General features: G+C 54.9%; 2 protein-coding genes across 4 annotated transcripts; both read left to right on the forward strand.

Moving 5' to 3' along the window:
* The first annotated feature begins 2,653 nt into the window (after positions 1–2,653).
* NRM (nurim) lies at positions 2,654–5,604 on the forward strand. Of its 3 annotated transcripts, none has more exons than XM_028091047.2 (4): positions 2,654–2,828; positions 3,378–3,574; positions 4,184–4,360; positions 4,722–5,604. In XM_028091047.2, the coding sequence occupies exons 1-4, from the start codon at positions 2,696–2,698 to the stop codon at positions 5,001–5,003; spliced, it is 789 nt and encodes a 262-aa protein (XP_027946848.1). In that variant the 5' UTR covers positions 2,654–2,695; the 3' UTR covers positions 5,004–5,604. The 3 variants fall into 3 exon arrangements, with proteins under 3 accessions (XP_027946848.1, XP_027946850.1, XP_027946849.1); XM_028091048.2 differs by lacking the exon at positions 2,654–2,828 and adding an exon at positions 2,923–3,254; XM_028091049.2 differs by lacking the exon at positions 4,184–4,360 and having other exon boundaries at positions 2,655–2,828.
* Positions 5,605–7,513: 1,909 nt separating this feature from the next.
* Positions 7,514–15,136, forward strand: PPP1R18 (protein phosphatase 1 regulatory subunit 18). The gene is made up of 3 exons (XM_028091046.2): positions 7,514–9,239; positions 13,412–13,622; positions 14,253–15,136. Exons 1-3 carry the CDS (start codon positions 7,608–7,610, stop codon positions 14,270–14,272), a joined length of 1,863 nt encoding a protein of 620 aa, XP_027946847.1. The 5' UTR covers positions 7,514–7,607; the 3' UTR covers positions 14,273–15,136.
* The last annotated feature ends 459 nt before the right edge of the window (positions 15,137–15,595 follow it).

Consider the following 15,595-nt stretch of genomic DNA (forward strand, 5'->3'; position numbering starts at 1 on the left):
TTGAAATTTAAATTTTACTTATTTTTTTATTTTTATTTCTAAAGTAAGCTCTGTACCCAACGTGGGGCTTGAACTCAGAACCCTGAGATCAAGAGTCTCACGCTCCACCAGCTGAGCCAGCCAGGTGCCCCTTAAATTAAAAGTTGGTTGATTACAATGATGTGGAGAAATTGGAACCCTTATTAAACATTGCTGGTAGGAAGATAAAATGGTTCAGCTGCTGTGGTAAGTAGTCTGACAGTTTCTCAAAAAATTAGACATAGAATTAGCAAATTAGACATAGAATTACCAAATTACCATACTAATTACCATTAGTAGGCATACACCCAAAAGAATTAAAACTTGTGTTCAAACAAATACTTGTACACAAATATTCATATCAGCACTTCACAAGAGCCAAAAGGTGAAAAGAAAAACATCCATCAGCAGTTGAATAAATACATGCAGCACACCCATACAATGGAATATTATTCATAAAAGGGGTTGAAGTACTGATTCGTGCTACAGTGTTTTGAGGGTGAACCTCAAAAGCATTATGCTAAGTGAAAGGAGCCAGACACAAAAAGTCACCTTGGATGATTCTACTTACATGAAATACCTGGAATAGGTAAATGCATAGAGACAGTAGAGTGGTGGTTGCCAGGAGCTGGGAGAAGGGGAAAATGGGGAGTGACTGCTTAATGGGTACAGGGTTTTATTTTGGAGTGATGAAAATGCTTTGGAACTAGATAGAGATGGTGATTACACACATTATGAATGTATTAAATGTCACTGGATTTTTCTCTTTAGTTAATTTTATGTTATGTGAATTTCACTTTAATAAAAAATGGGTGATTAGTTTGTGACTTTTCTGCAAGTAAATTATACTTAAGTTTGTGAAACTTTGGTGTAGTAAAATGAGTGCAAGCTTTGCTGACTTTTAACACTGCTGACTTTTAAACATACAAACATGTCTTAATATATATTAAGCACAGCCATTGTAGGTGTGGCACATGGTAGGATAAATAAATGTTAGTCCCCTTGCACAACTCAGAGCCTGTACTGTGTGAAACCTGTCTATGGCCTGGAGGTCCAGGGGATTCCTTACAGTACCAGCTGTCTCTATATCCCCATTTAGCACTCATGTGCACCCTTACTTAGTGACATGGAAATGCCCCAGTTTAAATTTCTGGAGAACAGAGACCTTTTCTTACACTTCCAATAAATACTATAGCTTGTAGCACAAAGAAGTATCTCTGTCACTCAAGGTCCTAGCAGGAAATGATGGCACAGTCAAATTAGGGTAATTTGGAGAGAGTTTAATAAAGGGAAATTTACAAAGAAGTTGGGAGAGTGTAGAGAAATCCTAATGTTGCAGTACTCCAGTACCCACAGCTCTACTGTGACCACCTCTAAGTCCTAAAGGTTGAGAGGAGGGAGCAATTTTGCAGAGAGGGCTTCCTCAATAAAAGCTGTGATTTTCATTGATATAGGCCATTCAGGACAACCTCTTGAAGCAGAAAGCAGGGTGGAGGTTGCACCTGGAGGGGAAAATATGTCTGGTAACAGTTTACAACAGCATTGATTAAGAGGAGAGTAGGAGTACTGAGCCTGTGGGAGGAGGAATGTAAAGGCTGTGGGATGCTGCCTGGCAATTTTTTCATTCATGAGCCCACAGGACTAGAAGCAACTTAGTTCTCATCTTGGTAAATTTTCTTTGTATTTCTTCTGTCTATAAGCCAAGGGATTTCACTTAATGATGTCTAAGTTCCCTGCTATGGTCATAGCTACTGTGACTAGGTCCTTAGCAACATGATCTTTAATTCTGACAGAGGAAAACCTTACTTTTACTTTGCTTTTCAGATATATTAGTCTAGGTATTACAAAGAGGTCTGAAGGAAAAATGTGTTCAGACAAAAGGTCTTAGTGATTTCTCACTACTATGTGGGGTCAGACTAATAAGCTTGCAGAGTGAAGTCATAGTGAATTATCACAGGCTTGGATAAAATTAGGCTGCTACAAAGTTTAACAACAAAATATTCTATCATAAGTATTTTAACACTGTTACTCTCATGATTACAAATCAACAGCCTTTGGCATTATTAGAAATAATCTGTGTCAGAGAAGTTTTCTGTCCTCGGCAAGTGGAGAGAGTAAGTTATGGAATAAACATTACTTTATGGTAAAATAGTCACTAACTCTTTAACAAGATGTAATAGGTGATTCAGAGCTTTGGGTTCTCAGCCTAGGTCAACAATCTTCCGTTCTCTCACCGTTTACTATTGAAGTGTTAACTGAGGCTTTGTAACCTCCGACTCTGGCTAGGTTTTCTGGCTAAGGTTACAGAAAAGGGGACTCATAATTCTCGGTTTCTACAAGAACCCTGAAAGAGAGGAACTGTCTTCATTTTAGATGAGACAACCAGCCGAGCTGCGACTCAACCCACACGAGTGGCTGTAGAGCCGCTGCCCTTTCCTCTTGTCACTCGGAATTCTAACTTTCCCCTCTGTGACGCAGCGACTGCCGGCTCCGTAAAGGCACCCGGACCCGCCCTGCGGGCAGAGAAAAGGGCGCGCTGCGGGCGCGAGCCCTGGCATTTGAGCGAGGGCGCTCCGCCTTCCTGGGCAGGGACCCTGGGAGGGGGCGGGGGCGGGGCGGGGCCTGTGGCCGCGGGAATCCCAAGCCCGTCCCCTTCCCCACCCCTCCGTGTGTCGCCATGGCCCCAGCTCTGCTCCTGATCCCTGCTGCCCTCGCCTCTTTCATCCTGGCCTTTGGCACTGGAGTGGAGTTCGTGCGCTTTACGTCTCTTCGGCCACTTCTTGGAGGGATCCCGGAGCCTGGTGGTCCGGGTGAGCGGGAGGGATCGAGGATGAGCTCTGGGGCTGGAGGTGGAGCCGGACGAGAGGGAGGGAGGGCGGGGCCTGGAGACAAATGACAGGGGAAGTCCGGGAGAGGGAACTAGAGCCTGAAAGCCGGAGAAGCCGGAGAAGCTTCAGGGCAGACCAGAGAGCTAAATCAGGAACTCAGGGATTAGAGGTTTGGAGAGGCAAGAGAGTGAGGACTGAGTGGGGTGGAAAAGGGCGATAAGCGGAGGAAAGGAAAGTGCTTTTAAGGAGAGGACTATGGAGCGGAGAGTGTTCAAAAGAGGGAGCATTTGGAGTAGCGAAAGAAGAGGGTCAGTCCAGCGGTTGCCCCTCCAGCCGTGCTTTTTGTGACTATATAGGAATCCTCCTCCCCACTCTGAAGGAGGAAGAAGCAGGGAATGGAAAAGCAAGGTGGGCAAAGCCTGGAGAGGAAGCATTACGGGGACATGGCCTGGGGCCCCAAAAGGAGAGCAGGATTGGGGGTGTTTCCCACAACCCTCTTGATCTTTTGTCCCTTTCTTCGACTCCCCCTAGATGCCCGCCAGGGATGGCTGGCTGCCATGCAGGACCGCAGCATCCTTGTCCCCCTGGCCTGGGATCTGGGTCTCCTCCTACTATTTGTGGGGCAGCACAGCCTCATGGCAACTGACACAGTGAAGGCGTGGATGTCTCGATATTTTGGGGTCCTTCAGAGGTCACTGTATGTCGCATGCACTGCCCTGGCCTTGCAGGTATGAGGCTTTGGCCACTCAGTCCCAAGGGAAACTACCTGTGAGAAGAGTGTCCTAGATTGGAGGGGCAAGGACCTTAGCCTTCTGAAAATGTGGGTTTAGGACAAGAACGAGGGTGTTCAGGACTCTCATCTCTGCTTCCATTCCTCCACAGCACATATCCTCCTTATCAAGAATGGTGTACCTTTCCTCATTCCCCAAGCAGATATATGTGCATTCTCACCTTTGCAACTTTGTTCATGTTGTTCTGCTTGAGATCCCCTCGGTAACACCTCTTTCAGTGCTACCCTTTCTTCAAAACCACTTCCCTAGGTTTCAAGAGAAGGCTTCCCAGTTAGCATTCATTTGTCTTCTCAGTGAGTGCTTGGCATAAGCTACTTTATGTACCTATCCAGTCATCACCCCATCCGTTCTGCAAGTCCTCAGGGTAGATACAGGTCATCCTTACATCCTTGGGACCCCACCTAGCACCCTCTCTGTGGTGACTGTTTGTGATGCTCATGGTGGAGGTGCAGAGAGGTGCAGACCAGCCTGGGGTGGGGGCAGCCTCTGGGTCTAGGTCTTTCAAGGGTAGGCTGCTGAGATACCCAACCGCTCATCGTTCCCCAGCTGGTGATGCGGTACTGGGAACCTGTACCCAGAGGCCCTGTGTTGTGGGAGGCTCGGGCTGAACCATGGGCCACCTGGGTGCCCCTGCTCTGCTTTGTGCTCCACGTCATATCCTGGCTCCTCATCTTCAGCATCCTTCTCGTCTTTGACTACGCCGAGCTCATGGGCCTCAAACAGGTGAGGCTGCCAGATTCCTACCTGAGACCTATGATTCCTTCTAGAATGCCTTTTTCCCTTCTAAGGCTTTCCCTCCTCCTTCTCCCATGCTCTTCCACCTTCCTCTTCCTTCAACTCCCTCACCTACTTCCCTTTCTTATAAGATAGTCTCCCCTCAGCTTTCTGTCGAAGACCTGAAACCATGGGCTTCCTGGGACTGGGGAAGGTTCATGAGCCAGAGATGAGGATCAGGGGCCCAGGTCTCAGAAGGGTGGTTCTTGGACCTGAGTTACAGAAGGGAAAGTTTCCTGGAAGGGGAGGAAAGAGGTAACTAAGTTGCAAAAGGGGCTTGATCCCATTTCTAAGCTGTTCTCCCTCCTAGGTGTACTACCACGTGCTGGGGCTGGGTGAGCCTCTGGCCCTGAAGTCTCCCCGGGCTCTCAGACTCTTCTCCCACTTGCGCCACCCAGTGTGTGTGGAGCTGCTGACGGTGCTGTGGGTGGTGCCCACCCTGGGCACTGACCGCCTCCTCCTTGCTCTCCTCCTTACCCTCTATCTGGGCATGGCTCACGGACTTGACCAGCAAGACCTCCGCTACCTCCGGGCCCAGTTACAAAGAAAACTCCACCTGCTCTCCCGGCCCCAGGAAGGTGAGGCCGAGTGAGGAGCTAACCTGGTTCCAAGCCCTGCACTTCCTCTCCTTTAACATCCAGGCCCTGGCTGCTTCAGACCAGAGGCCCAAATCTATGGACTGAAGGGGCTATCCCTTCCCCTGCTTGAGCCTCCACTCCTTGGGCCCAGCTCCATACCCTAAATTCTGAGTTTCAACCACTGGACTCCAAGATCTACTTCTTACCAGCCAGGAAGAGGGGGTGGGGAACTTATCTGTCTCCTCACAGTTTAGGGCTTGACTCCCCCCCCCCCACCTTAAGAACCTCCTTATAAGGACAAAGGGTGGCCCTGACCACTTCCCTCCCACTGTTACTCCCTTCTGCACCTCAGGGATCCCCTTCTCCTCCTCTGGCTTCCCTTTCTAGGAGTGGTACTAGGGTCTGCAGGTTTGATGGTAATGCCTGCCCTTCCAGGCTCCAAGTGCCAGCCCCCTGGCTAGCCTTGCCATCTCCTTAGGCCCTGGCCCTGGGCTCTGTCCTCTAACCTAGTGGAGAGGATCCTCCCACTCTTCATTTTGGGTGACTAAGAGCTCTCTGCTGTCCTGAGGAACACGTGCAGCAGAAAAATAAAATTCAGCCTGTTTTTTCTACATATGATATGCAGTCTATCAGTGTCTCTGTAGCTAGAGGGTTGACTTTGGGAAGGAAGGCTAGCGGAGCCCGGGCACGCCAAACTCGAGTCTGGGCAGCCACCGCGCCCTCTGGCGACCGCTGGGCGGCGGCCACTCCGGCAGACCCACCCCCACCTCCCCAGGGCGGCCCAGTCCCCCTTCCTCCAAATCCCCCAATTTCCCTCGCTGCAGACCAGGGGACCCATGGGAGACAGGTTGAAGCTAAAGAGTGGGGCAGCGGCTCAGGTGGGGGAGCCAGTTTCCATGGCCGTTGGCTTCCGAGTACCTCTCCTGCCACCCCGCTCTCCACGGGCCCACCACAGCCTGGTGGCGGCCCTGGACCCCGCAGTAACAAAGGCTGGCCGGGGGAGGCGAAAGCGTGGGGAGGAGCGGCAGGAGATGGGAAGGGCGGGCCCGGCTGTAGCAGCTGCTGCTTCCTCTGCAAGTCCCTCGAGGGGCCTGAGTCACGGGCGGCTGCCTTGGGTCGGCGAGCTCGGGGCGAGGGTCCGGACACCTGGGTTCTCCAGGCTACCGAGAGGGAGCGGGGTGGGGTCCCCGGGGACAGAAATGGAGGGCCGGGCGTTGAGGCGGGAAAAGGGGAGTCCGCGACCCTAGCCCCACGCGGGGTTCTCTGCAGCGAGGCCCCGCCCCTCGGGTCCCGCCCCGCGCCCCCTTCCCTCTCCCTATTGTCCTCAGACAAAGCGGTCGCCGCCCCCCGCCCGGCCCCCAGGTCTCTGTCTGCGTCCCTCCTCCTCGACTCCCTCTTTCCCTCCTCCTCCTCTCCTTCCCTCCTCCCCTCCCTCCTGTCTCCGGATCTCCCTCGGTCCCACTCTCCTCCTCTTCCTCTCTCCTCCTCCCTCCGGACGCCAGGCTCCTCCGCACCCCCTCCCCTAGGAGCCCCGCTGGCTTGTGAGTTGACTGAGGGGCTTCAGACTTGGGGAGGGGGTGTCTCCTGTCTCCTGTCCCCGGCCCGGACCTTGGGCTGTCTCCTCTTTGTGCCGAGATTGCCTGTCTGAGCGGTCCGAGCTGGGTGGGAATGGCCGGCTATGTCAGGGTTCCCTGAGAGCGGAGACCCGGGCATTGGACTGGCAGGCTCGGGAGAGCAGAGCCGTGGAGCGGGTCCTCCGCACGCCACGGCCCCGGGCCCGGCCGGTGGGAGGCAGGCGGCGGGGACGGGACGGGGTGGGGGTGGACGCCAGGGTTCTGGGAACGTGCTGGCAGCCCAGACACCCGGGTTCCGAAAGTCCCCAAGGGAGGGTATTCCCCCCCCCCCCCGGCCCCGAGCTGCCGGGGGGCGGAGTGCCGGGTGGTGGCTGGGGGGCCGGAGAGGCGTGGCCGGAGCGGAGCTGGGAGGGGAGCCGGGACCTCCGGCGCCCGCGCTGAGACGCGCCCGGGCGCCCGCGGAGCTCCATTTCCCCTGTGCCCCCTGATTCCCCTGCTCCCCTAGACCTCTCCACTCCCCGCCCCTCCTCACCTCCCCGACACCCCCTCAGGTCCCACCACCCCCTCTCGGGCGGGATTCCCTGATCTCCCTTCCCACTCTAACCGCCTCTGGGGTAACGGTGGGGAAACCTCGCCTGAACCCTACCCCCCTCACCCCCGACCTCTCTTTTCTCTCTCCTCTCTCATTACGACTTATTTTTCCGCCCTCCTCTCCTCTCACATCCTTGGGACTGTCTCTGATACCACTAACCCCGCGCTGCCAAATCTGACTCCTGCCTTTTTGCCCCGAATCTCTATTCTTCCTCTCAGGGCCACGACCCCACCCCCACTTGGCCCACAGCTTTTTCACTTTCTGTTTTCCCCTTTCTTTGCCCTCCATCTTCTCACTCCTTCCGTCTGTCTTTACCCTCAGCTCCTGTGCCCATCTCTGTGTCCCACCTCTCCCCCTCTACTTCCTCTCCCCCCACCCCCAGTCTCACCCCCTGGAGCCTCTCTTTCCTGTTGTCTGGCCCCAGCACTCCCCACCCTCACCTCAGCGCGACCATGGCCACCATCCCAGACTGGAAGCTACAGCTGCTAGCCCGGCGCCGGCAGGAGGAGGCAGCCCTTCGTGGCCGGGAGAAGGCAGAACGGGAGCGTCTGTCCCAGATGCCAGCCTGGAAGCGGGGGCTCCTGGAGCGCCGCCGGGCCAAGCTTGGTCTGTCTCCTGGAGAAGCTAGCCCTGCACCTGGGACTACAGAGGTTGGACCTCCAGACCCAGATGAGTCGGCCGTCCTCCTAGAGGCCATTGGGCCGGTGCACCAGAACCGATTCATTCGGCAGGAGCGCCAGCAACAGCAGCAGCAGCAGCAGCAGCAGCAGCAGCGGAATGAAGAGTTACTTGCAGAGAGAAGGCCTGGGCCTTTGGAGGCCCGGGAGCGGAGACCCAGCCCTGGGGAGATGCGGGATCAGAGCCCCAAGGGAAGAGAGTCAAAAGAAGAGCGGCTCAGTCCCAGGGAGGCCAGAGAGAGGAGGTTGGGGATAGGGGGAGCCCGAGAGTTGAGCCCCAGACCCTCAGAGGCTTTGGACTGGAGGCAGAGCCCAGGAGAGGCTGGAGACAGGAGCTCCAGACTGTCAGAGGCCCGGAAATGGAGGCTGAGCCCCGGAGAAACTCCAGAGTGGAGTCTGAGACTGGCAGAGCCTGGAGAACAAAGCCCCAGGAGAAAAGAGGTGGTGGAAAGTAGACTGAGCCCAGCAGAGTCTGACAACCAGAAGTTGGGGCTGACAGAGTCCCATAAATGGAGGCTTGACTCTGGAGAGTCTCAGGAACAGAGTTTGGTACAACTGGAGGCATCAGAGTGGAGGCTGAGCTCAGAAGAAGAAAGAAAAGACTGTTCAGAGGAATGTGGGAGAAAAGAAGAGAGACCAATTCCAAGGCTGGCCTCAGAAGAGGTTACAGAGCTGCCAGAGACCCTGACAAGGGAGGCTCCAGACAGCAGCTCCGGAGCAGTGGAGGCAGCAGAGCAAAGGCCCAGCCCTGTGGAGGATGGTGAGAGGGGCCTGAGGCTGACAGAAGGATGGAAATGGACCCTGAACTCTGGAAAGGTTCGAGAATGGACACCCAGGGACACAGAGACTCAAACTCAGAAACCAGTCCCCCCAGAGTCTGCTGAGAAGTATCTGGGGCCTCTTGGTACCGAGGCTGGAGAAGGGGAGGCTGAGAAGGAGAAGGCGGGGGCTCAGGGCAGGCCTTGGAGAACCCTGCAGAACTACAGCTCTGTGCCCTCCCCCTTCCCACCAGAGCACGCTGGGACTGGAGGCTCTAGAAGGCAGGAAGAGGAAGCAGTGGATCTCCGGCCCCCACCAGCAGCCCCTCTGTCTCCCCCACCCCCAGCCCCACCTGCCCCCCAGTCCCCTGGGGATCCCCTCATGAACCGTCTGTTCTATGGGGTGAAGGCAGGGCCAGGGGTGGGGGCCCCTCGCCGCAGTGGACACACCTTCACAGTCAACCCCCGGCGGTCCGTGCCCCCTGCAGCCCCCAGCACTCCCACCACCCCGGCCACAGCTGATGCGGCAGTCCCTGGCGCCGGGAAGAAGCGGTACCCGACTGCCGAGGAGATCTTGGTTCTGGGGGGCTACCTCCGCCTCAGCCGCAGCTGCCTTGCCAAGGGGTCCCCTGAAAGGCACCACAAACAGGTAGGGAGCAGCCAAGCCAGACTTCTCAGAAGTCCGCTCCTCAGTTCTCTCTAGCCTGCCTCCTTTCTTTTTTATATCCCTGTATTCTTGCCCTCCTCTATTCTTTCTTGTTAATTCCTGCCACCACCCTTCCTCCTCTACACACACCCTTCCTTCTTACAGAGTTCATTTTCCATTCATTTCCAAGCCCAAGGATCCTGCCCCAAATCAAGGGCTGCCCCTGGGTGTGTCTCACGGGGTGTGCCCAGGCTGCTCGCTCTTCATTCCCTCAGGCTCTGGGTCCCACCCTCCCCGCCCCCTCAGCTCCCCCCACACCCCCTCCCGCCGCCCCGTTTCTCCCCTTCCTTTCCTCTGAGTCTGTGACCGAACACAGCCCTTCTGGTGGGAGACCTGAACCAAGGCTACAGCCTAGAATCTCTGAGAGCAGGGTCATCAGGTTGAAAGCACATACAGCCTTCCAAGGGAGTGAATGTTGGGGCAGGAAGCCTCAAGAGGCACACGGGGTGGCTTTGGGGTTCTAGGGAGAAATGGCAGGGAGAAGTGAGTGGAGGAAAGTCTCAATCCCAACGCAGAGAGAGGCCAGAGCTGAACGAGGAGACGTCCTAGGGTGGGGGCGGGGGAATGGAATAGGGCTGGAGAGCAGAGAGAAGACTTTTGAACCCCGAGTCTGCTCCATGGGAGAGGCGCACACAGAGGCCATTTGAAGTGGGTGACCTCAGGGTTGCACACCCCCAGCTGGGCCACTGCTTTAGACAGTGCTCCCTTCTCTCTTGGGACAAGAAAAGCTTTCTCTTCTTCCAAAATACCCCCGCTCCGTACTCCCCTTCTTCCTTCCTCCCTGGGCTTCCCCTCCCTCCCCAGGACTGGCTCAGCAGTTGGTTTTCCCCTTTTCCCCCTCTTCCTGCTGCCCTGGCCTCTCCCTCCCTTTGGGGTAGCAGAAGAGAGAAGTGAATTTGGAGGCGCGGTGCTGAGAGCAGGGAATACAATGGGAGTTGGGGACAGGGGTGGGGGCTGAGGCCAGCAGAAGGTCAGAGGTTAAAACTGGAAAAAGGACAAAGTGCAGGAAGTGGGAGCAGCCAGGCTTCTTGCCCTGGCTTCAGCCCAACCCCTTCCTTACACACCAACTAGTTTCCAGCTTGAAAATCTCTAAGGAGAGAGAGGTCCCTGCACCTAACACATCTCCCCAGGGACTGGGAAGCCCTTCCTGGTCGCCAGTCCTCATCTCATCTGACATCCTCAGATTTGGTTTTTTTGTGTGTCCTGTCAGTGGGAAACCACAGGGACCAAAGACCTAGATCGAGCTTGCGGGTCACTTGGTCCCCCAATTCATCTTCATGGGAAGCTCACGCTCCCATCCGGAGCCATGGCACCAGAGTCTATCCTGAGCACTCTGACTGCTGCCAACCCTGTCCCCTTCGGGCTGGGCAGGTGTAAGGAGGTGGGTCCGGAGCTGCCAGGATGAGCTGTTCAGACAAGTCACTTGCTACTGAGGTTGGCCTGTGCCTTTGGGGAGGAAGAGCAGAGGGAGGCATGAAGTTTGGGGCCCAAAGCATATGAGTGCAAGGCAGGACCTGTGACAGTGACCCTACCTAGGTCAGGGAGTAGGGGAGCCGGAAGCAGATCACCCAAACAGGAAGCCTGGGGGTGGGGGCCGGAAGGCTGGTAGGGCTGAGTGGGGAACCGCTGGGCCCTGGGCCTGCCAGAACTGCTCAGGATGTGGTGAGAGAATAAGGAAGCCCTGGCTGCTCTGGGGGTGGGGGTGGGGAGAAGCAGCACAGAGTTTTCGAGACCCAGACACCTCCCCCTCCACCCTGTGTCAGGCCTCCTTCCCCTCTCTCTGCACCCTGCTCAGCAGGGACTAGCATGCCTTGTCCCAGCTCTGACCCAACCCACTTGCTTGGGGACCAGAGGACCGCCCCCCCTTCCCTAAATAACTTCTGTTTGCAAGCTAATGCCATCAAACATATCCTTGCCACGGAGAGAAATCCCAGCCCTGCCCTGTGGCTGGTGCCCTTCCCCAGAGGCCCTTCTAGCTGAGAGATGGGCTCCTCCCCTCTCTGGCCCCCTTGTGACTTTATATAGCTGATGGGAGAGGAGCAAGTGAGTCACACCCCTCTGTCCCCCCCCACCCCCCCACCCCGCCCCAACTCCCATGCAGTCTGTGCATTCCTGAGAAGCCCAGTCAGAAGTTGGGGCGGGGGTGAGGGGTGGAAGGGGGCGGTGAGGAGAGAAGCAGGGTTGGGGAAGAAAGAAAACATGACTGAGAGCAAATAAAATGAATCCTTTTTCAGAGTGGATAATAAACTGTGGAGCTTGTTATCCCAAAAGGGGATGTGAAAAGAAAACAAATGGGTCCCCAGAAGTTTGGGTAAATCTGTCAATAACAGAACCAGAAGTGATCCCTTTTGAAAAGCTGGGATGTAAGGCGTCTGGTTGCTGTCACTCATTTCTACCAGCAGCTCCACAGACAGACTGTGTACCTCCCACATTGTTCCCCAGTGTGGATTCTCTCTGGGGACCACATCTGAGGTCTGGACCAACCCTTCCTTACTCCCTAGAGCAACTTTCATGCTCTTATGGCCAGCAGACACAAGATCACAAATAAGTGAGTTCTCTGGTATGTTAGAAGGTGGTAAATGATTATGGGGGGAAAAATTAGAACAGGGTAAGTGGAACCTTGAGGGCCAGAAAGTTGGGGGAGTGAATATGAACTTTAAATAGGGTGACTGGGAGACAGGGAGCCATGGAGCTATTTGGGGGAAGAGGGTTCCAGGTAGAAGGAATAGCCAGTGCAAAGGCCCCAAGACGGGAGTGCCCCTGCTTCGAGGAACCTTGACCAGGGTGGCCAGAGCGAGAGCAGATGAGAGGTGAGGTGGGGCATGGCACAGTGGGACTACCCTGTGTACCTTAGTCAGGCTCTGGCTTTTCCTCCCAGTGAGATGGCCCTAACCAGCCTTCCGGCCCCCACCATGGTTTGGAGCCTCAGAGTTCCAGCTTCCCTTGGGGACCCAGGTTTCACATTCCATACAGCCCTTAGCATCCACCTGTCCAGCCACCCTCCCGGCTTCTCTCTTCTCACACCCCAGCCCATGCGGAGATGCAAGGATGCAGGGCCCAAGCCTTGAGTTTCCCAAACAGGTGCCTGGGAAGGCCTGAGTAGATCATCCAGACCTTTCCAAGTAGTTCACATGGAATCCTTCTGTTTGTCTCCTTAATCGCTTTGGCTCCCAGAGTTAATCCCACTCTGCCCCTGCCACCTGAGCTTCTTAAAAGGGCAAAGGGGAAGGGTAGAAAGGCAGTGAGAACAGCTGGGGCTCGCCTGCTCTTGGGACAGTGTGTTTGTGGATTTTCTGCCCCCTCCAGGTCCCCTCTGGCCTTTTGCCTGTGTCTCTGTATGCCTCTCCTGGTGCATTCTCCACCCCAACCTGTGTTTGCGTGGACTTTCCTCTCTGCCCCTGTCACCTCCCCCAGCTGTACCTTGCAGGGACTCAAGGGCCCATCTCCCCTGTGTGTTAGGGGAGAGTTGTTTCCTCTGGGCCTTTTGGTAGGTCTCTTCTTCCCTCCCAGGCCCCAGCCCCACTTTGTTGTCGGTCCACTCCAGCTATAGAGGAGTGAGGCGAGCAGGAGGGCGCGGGTGTCCAGGGTCCTGGGTTTCCCAGGAACTTTAAGGGACTGAGGGTGTGGAAACCAATATGCTTGGCTTTGCTTTTGCCTGGGACTCCCTCCAGGCAGCTATTTCCTGCCAGCTCAAACTTCCCTCCTCCTCCAGGAAACCTTCCTGGTTGCCCTCGTGATGCCCAAAGAGTCAGTTCTGATTACAGGAGTTATCTCCATGTATCTTCATTTCTTTTTACTCTTCCACCACCCACAGTCTAAAGAGTAGGGACCCGAGTCCTGTATTACCCACCTCTGACACCTCTGCCAAAGCTCAGGCCAAAGTCTGATGTTTTGGAAATATGATAGAAGAGGGAAATTCTGGGATTAGAGAGCCTGTGTCAAAAGGAAAACTCGACCCCTAGGTCCCAGAGTGGATGCGGAGGGCAAAGTCAGTAGGGTGCCCAAATCCAGCTCCCCTCCCCGACCTTGCATGTCCCCCCCCTTCGCCCCCCCCCCCCCGGGAGCTTCCCCAGGCTAACCTCGGGGGGCCTCCCCATTTCTCTTTCCACTCTCAGCTCAAGATCTCCTTCAGCGAGACAGCATTGGAGACCACGTACCAATACCCCTCCGAGAGTTCGGTGCTGGAGGAGTTGGGCCCGGAGCCAGAGGCTCCCAGTGCCCCCAGCCCCCCAGCGGCCCAACCCGACGATGAAGAGGATGAGGAGGACCTGCTGCTGCTGCAGCGGGAGCTCCAGGGCGGGCTGCGCACCAAGGCCCTGATCGTGGGTGAGCGAAGGCTCGGCCTGGCCGAAGGCACCCCCTGGTGTTCATGGCGGACACTGCGGTCCAGGAGGGAAGGGGAGGAATTAATAACGTTGGTGCTTGGAAGAGACTTGACCTCTAGCCCCACCCGCTCCTTTACAAGTGGGGAAATCGAGGTCTTGGGAACTGAAGTGCCCAAGGGGTCTCCAGATTTCAAAACCAGGACTCTTTCTGAGCGCTCTAGTGTGGTTAAAAACACAGGGTTTGGGTCAGACAGGCCTGCATTTGAATTCCATCTTGTGGTGTATGTAACCTCCAGGAAAGCACTGACCTCTGGTCTCCGTTTATTAATTATGAAATGGGGTTAATAATAACCACCTCCTGGGGTTTACTGAGAGGGTTCGGTAATTTTTGTGAAGCACCTTGGAACTATGGCTGGTCATCAAATGACTTCGCCTCATCTGGGGTTATTATGGGATTAAACAAGTTGTAAGAAGGCCTGGCGCAGAATGCAAGCTAAATGGGTGATGGCCGCTGTCCCTGCAGTGGCCTTCCAAGCGCTCGGCATGGAAGATCAGTGCAGAGAATAAGTGGGGAAGATGGGGGGCAGAGGCCCTCACTCATTCTCTACCATTATTGCCTCCTCTCCCACAGATGAGTCCTGCCGAAGGTGACCCTCTGTCAACATAGGGTCTATACCCACCCTTTCCCAGAACTGAAGATCCTGGAGCCCAGAAGATTGAGAACAGAGAGACCCTGAACATGAGCTTGGCCAGGAAGGGCAACCAACATCTTCCAACTTGCTTTCCTCATCCTGTTTATGGGGGCAGAGCTAGTCACCCAGTTTCCACCCTCACCAAAGGTCCCTGGTATGAGTGTGTCAGACGTGCTGGTGGCATCCTAGGTGATTCAAAAGTGAGCATCAAGTCCCGAGGAGGATCACAGTGCTCACTGGGGCTGGAGGTGGAGCACCTCCTCCAACTCCACTGGTACACTCTCCCTTCAGCTTCCCTTGACTCCCTACCACCCCCTGGGGGCTCTTAGGATTTAAGCACTCATCCTGGATAGCTTGCCCCCACTCCATTTACAGGCCCCTCTCCTTCCTATTCCTTAGGCCACTGCCCCTTTGTTTACACCTCCTGCCTCCTCTCTTGACCAGCAGCCTGGTTTACAAACCCCATTAGCTCCCAGCCCCCACCTGCCAAAGTCCCAGGTTTACAACCACACCTACTTGTTGAGTCCATGTGGAACCCTCCCCTCTGTCCCTGGCAGCTGCCTCATTGGGGGTGTGGCTTCCTCCACTTTTGCTCAGTATTACTGTACCTCAGTTTTCCCCAAGAAGGAAGGCTGGGAATCTTAGCCCTGTACCCCCATCCAGTTATTTAATTCTGTTCCTCCTAGTGGTCCACAACTGAATTGAATTGCAAGGGTGAGGGGTGACTAACAGGGCACCTCAATTCTTCTTCCCCATTTCTTCTTCCTTATCCACTGCCTGTTTGTTTTTTAAGTTTTCCATAATAAAATGGAGATCTCTCCAATTCTCCTGCTGCTTTTCCTTCTTTAGCAAAAAAAGTGCTGGTGGGGGAGGCTGTGTGTTCCTCATTCCAAGCCTCTCCCATCTTCCTATTGGCCATGAAGAGGTAGTGGCCAGGGCTGCAGGAGGGAAAAATGATGGAGATGGAATAAGAACTCAGCGTTGACATCATGAAAGGGCTCTGGGAGAGCCCCGTAATTGTTTCTCAAAGGATGAGCAGGAAAAGGACTGATCTGAGGGAGGGTAGGAGGAATCCGCTACGCTGGGAGTCCTGCAAGAGCACACTGTCAGTTGGGTTTAATGAAGCATCCCCACGCCGCACAAAATTATTCCAAGTACACTTGCAAAGTGATTACTAGAATGAATGAATGGACAACTATATGAATAGATGAAAAGAGCTAAAATACTGGAAGCAGAGGACACTCTGACTTCAAGGATTCCAGTATTTATTTAGAAGCCTGCT

The sequence above is a fragment of the Eumetopias jubatus genome, unplaced genomic scaffold (assembly GCF_037043125.1).
Source record: "Eumetopias jubatus isolate StellerSeaLion01/CBP00866 unplaced genomic scaffold, mEumJub1_p1.0 scaffold_6, whole genome shotgun sequence".
NCBI lineage: Eukaryota > Metazoa > Chordata > Mammalia > Carnivora > Otariidae > Eumetopias > Eumetopias jubatus.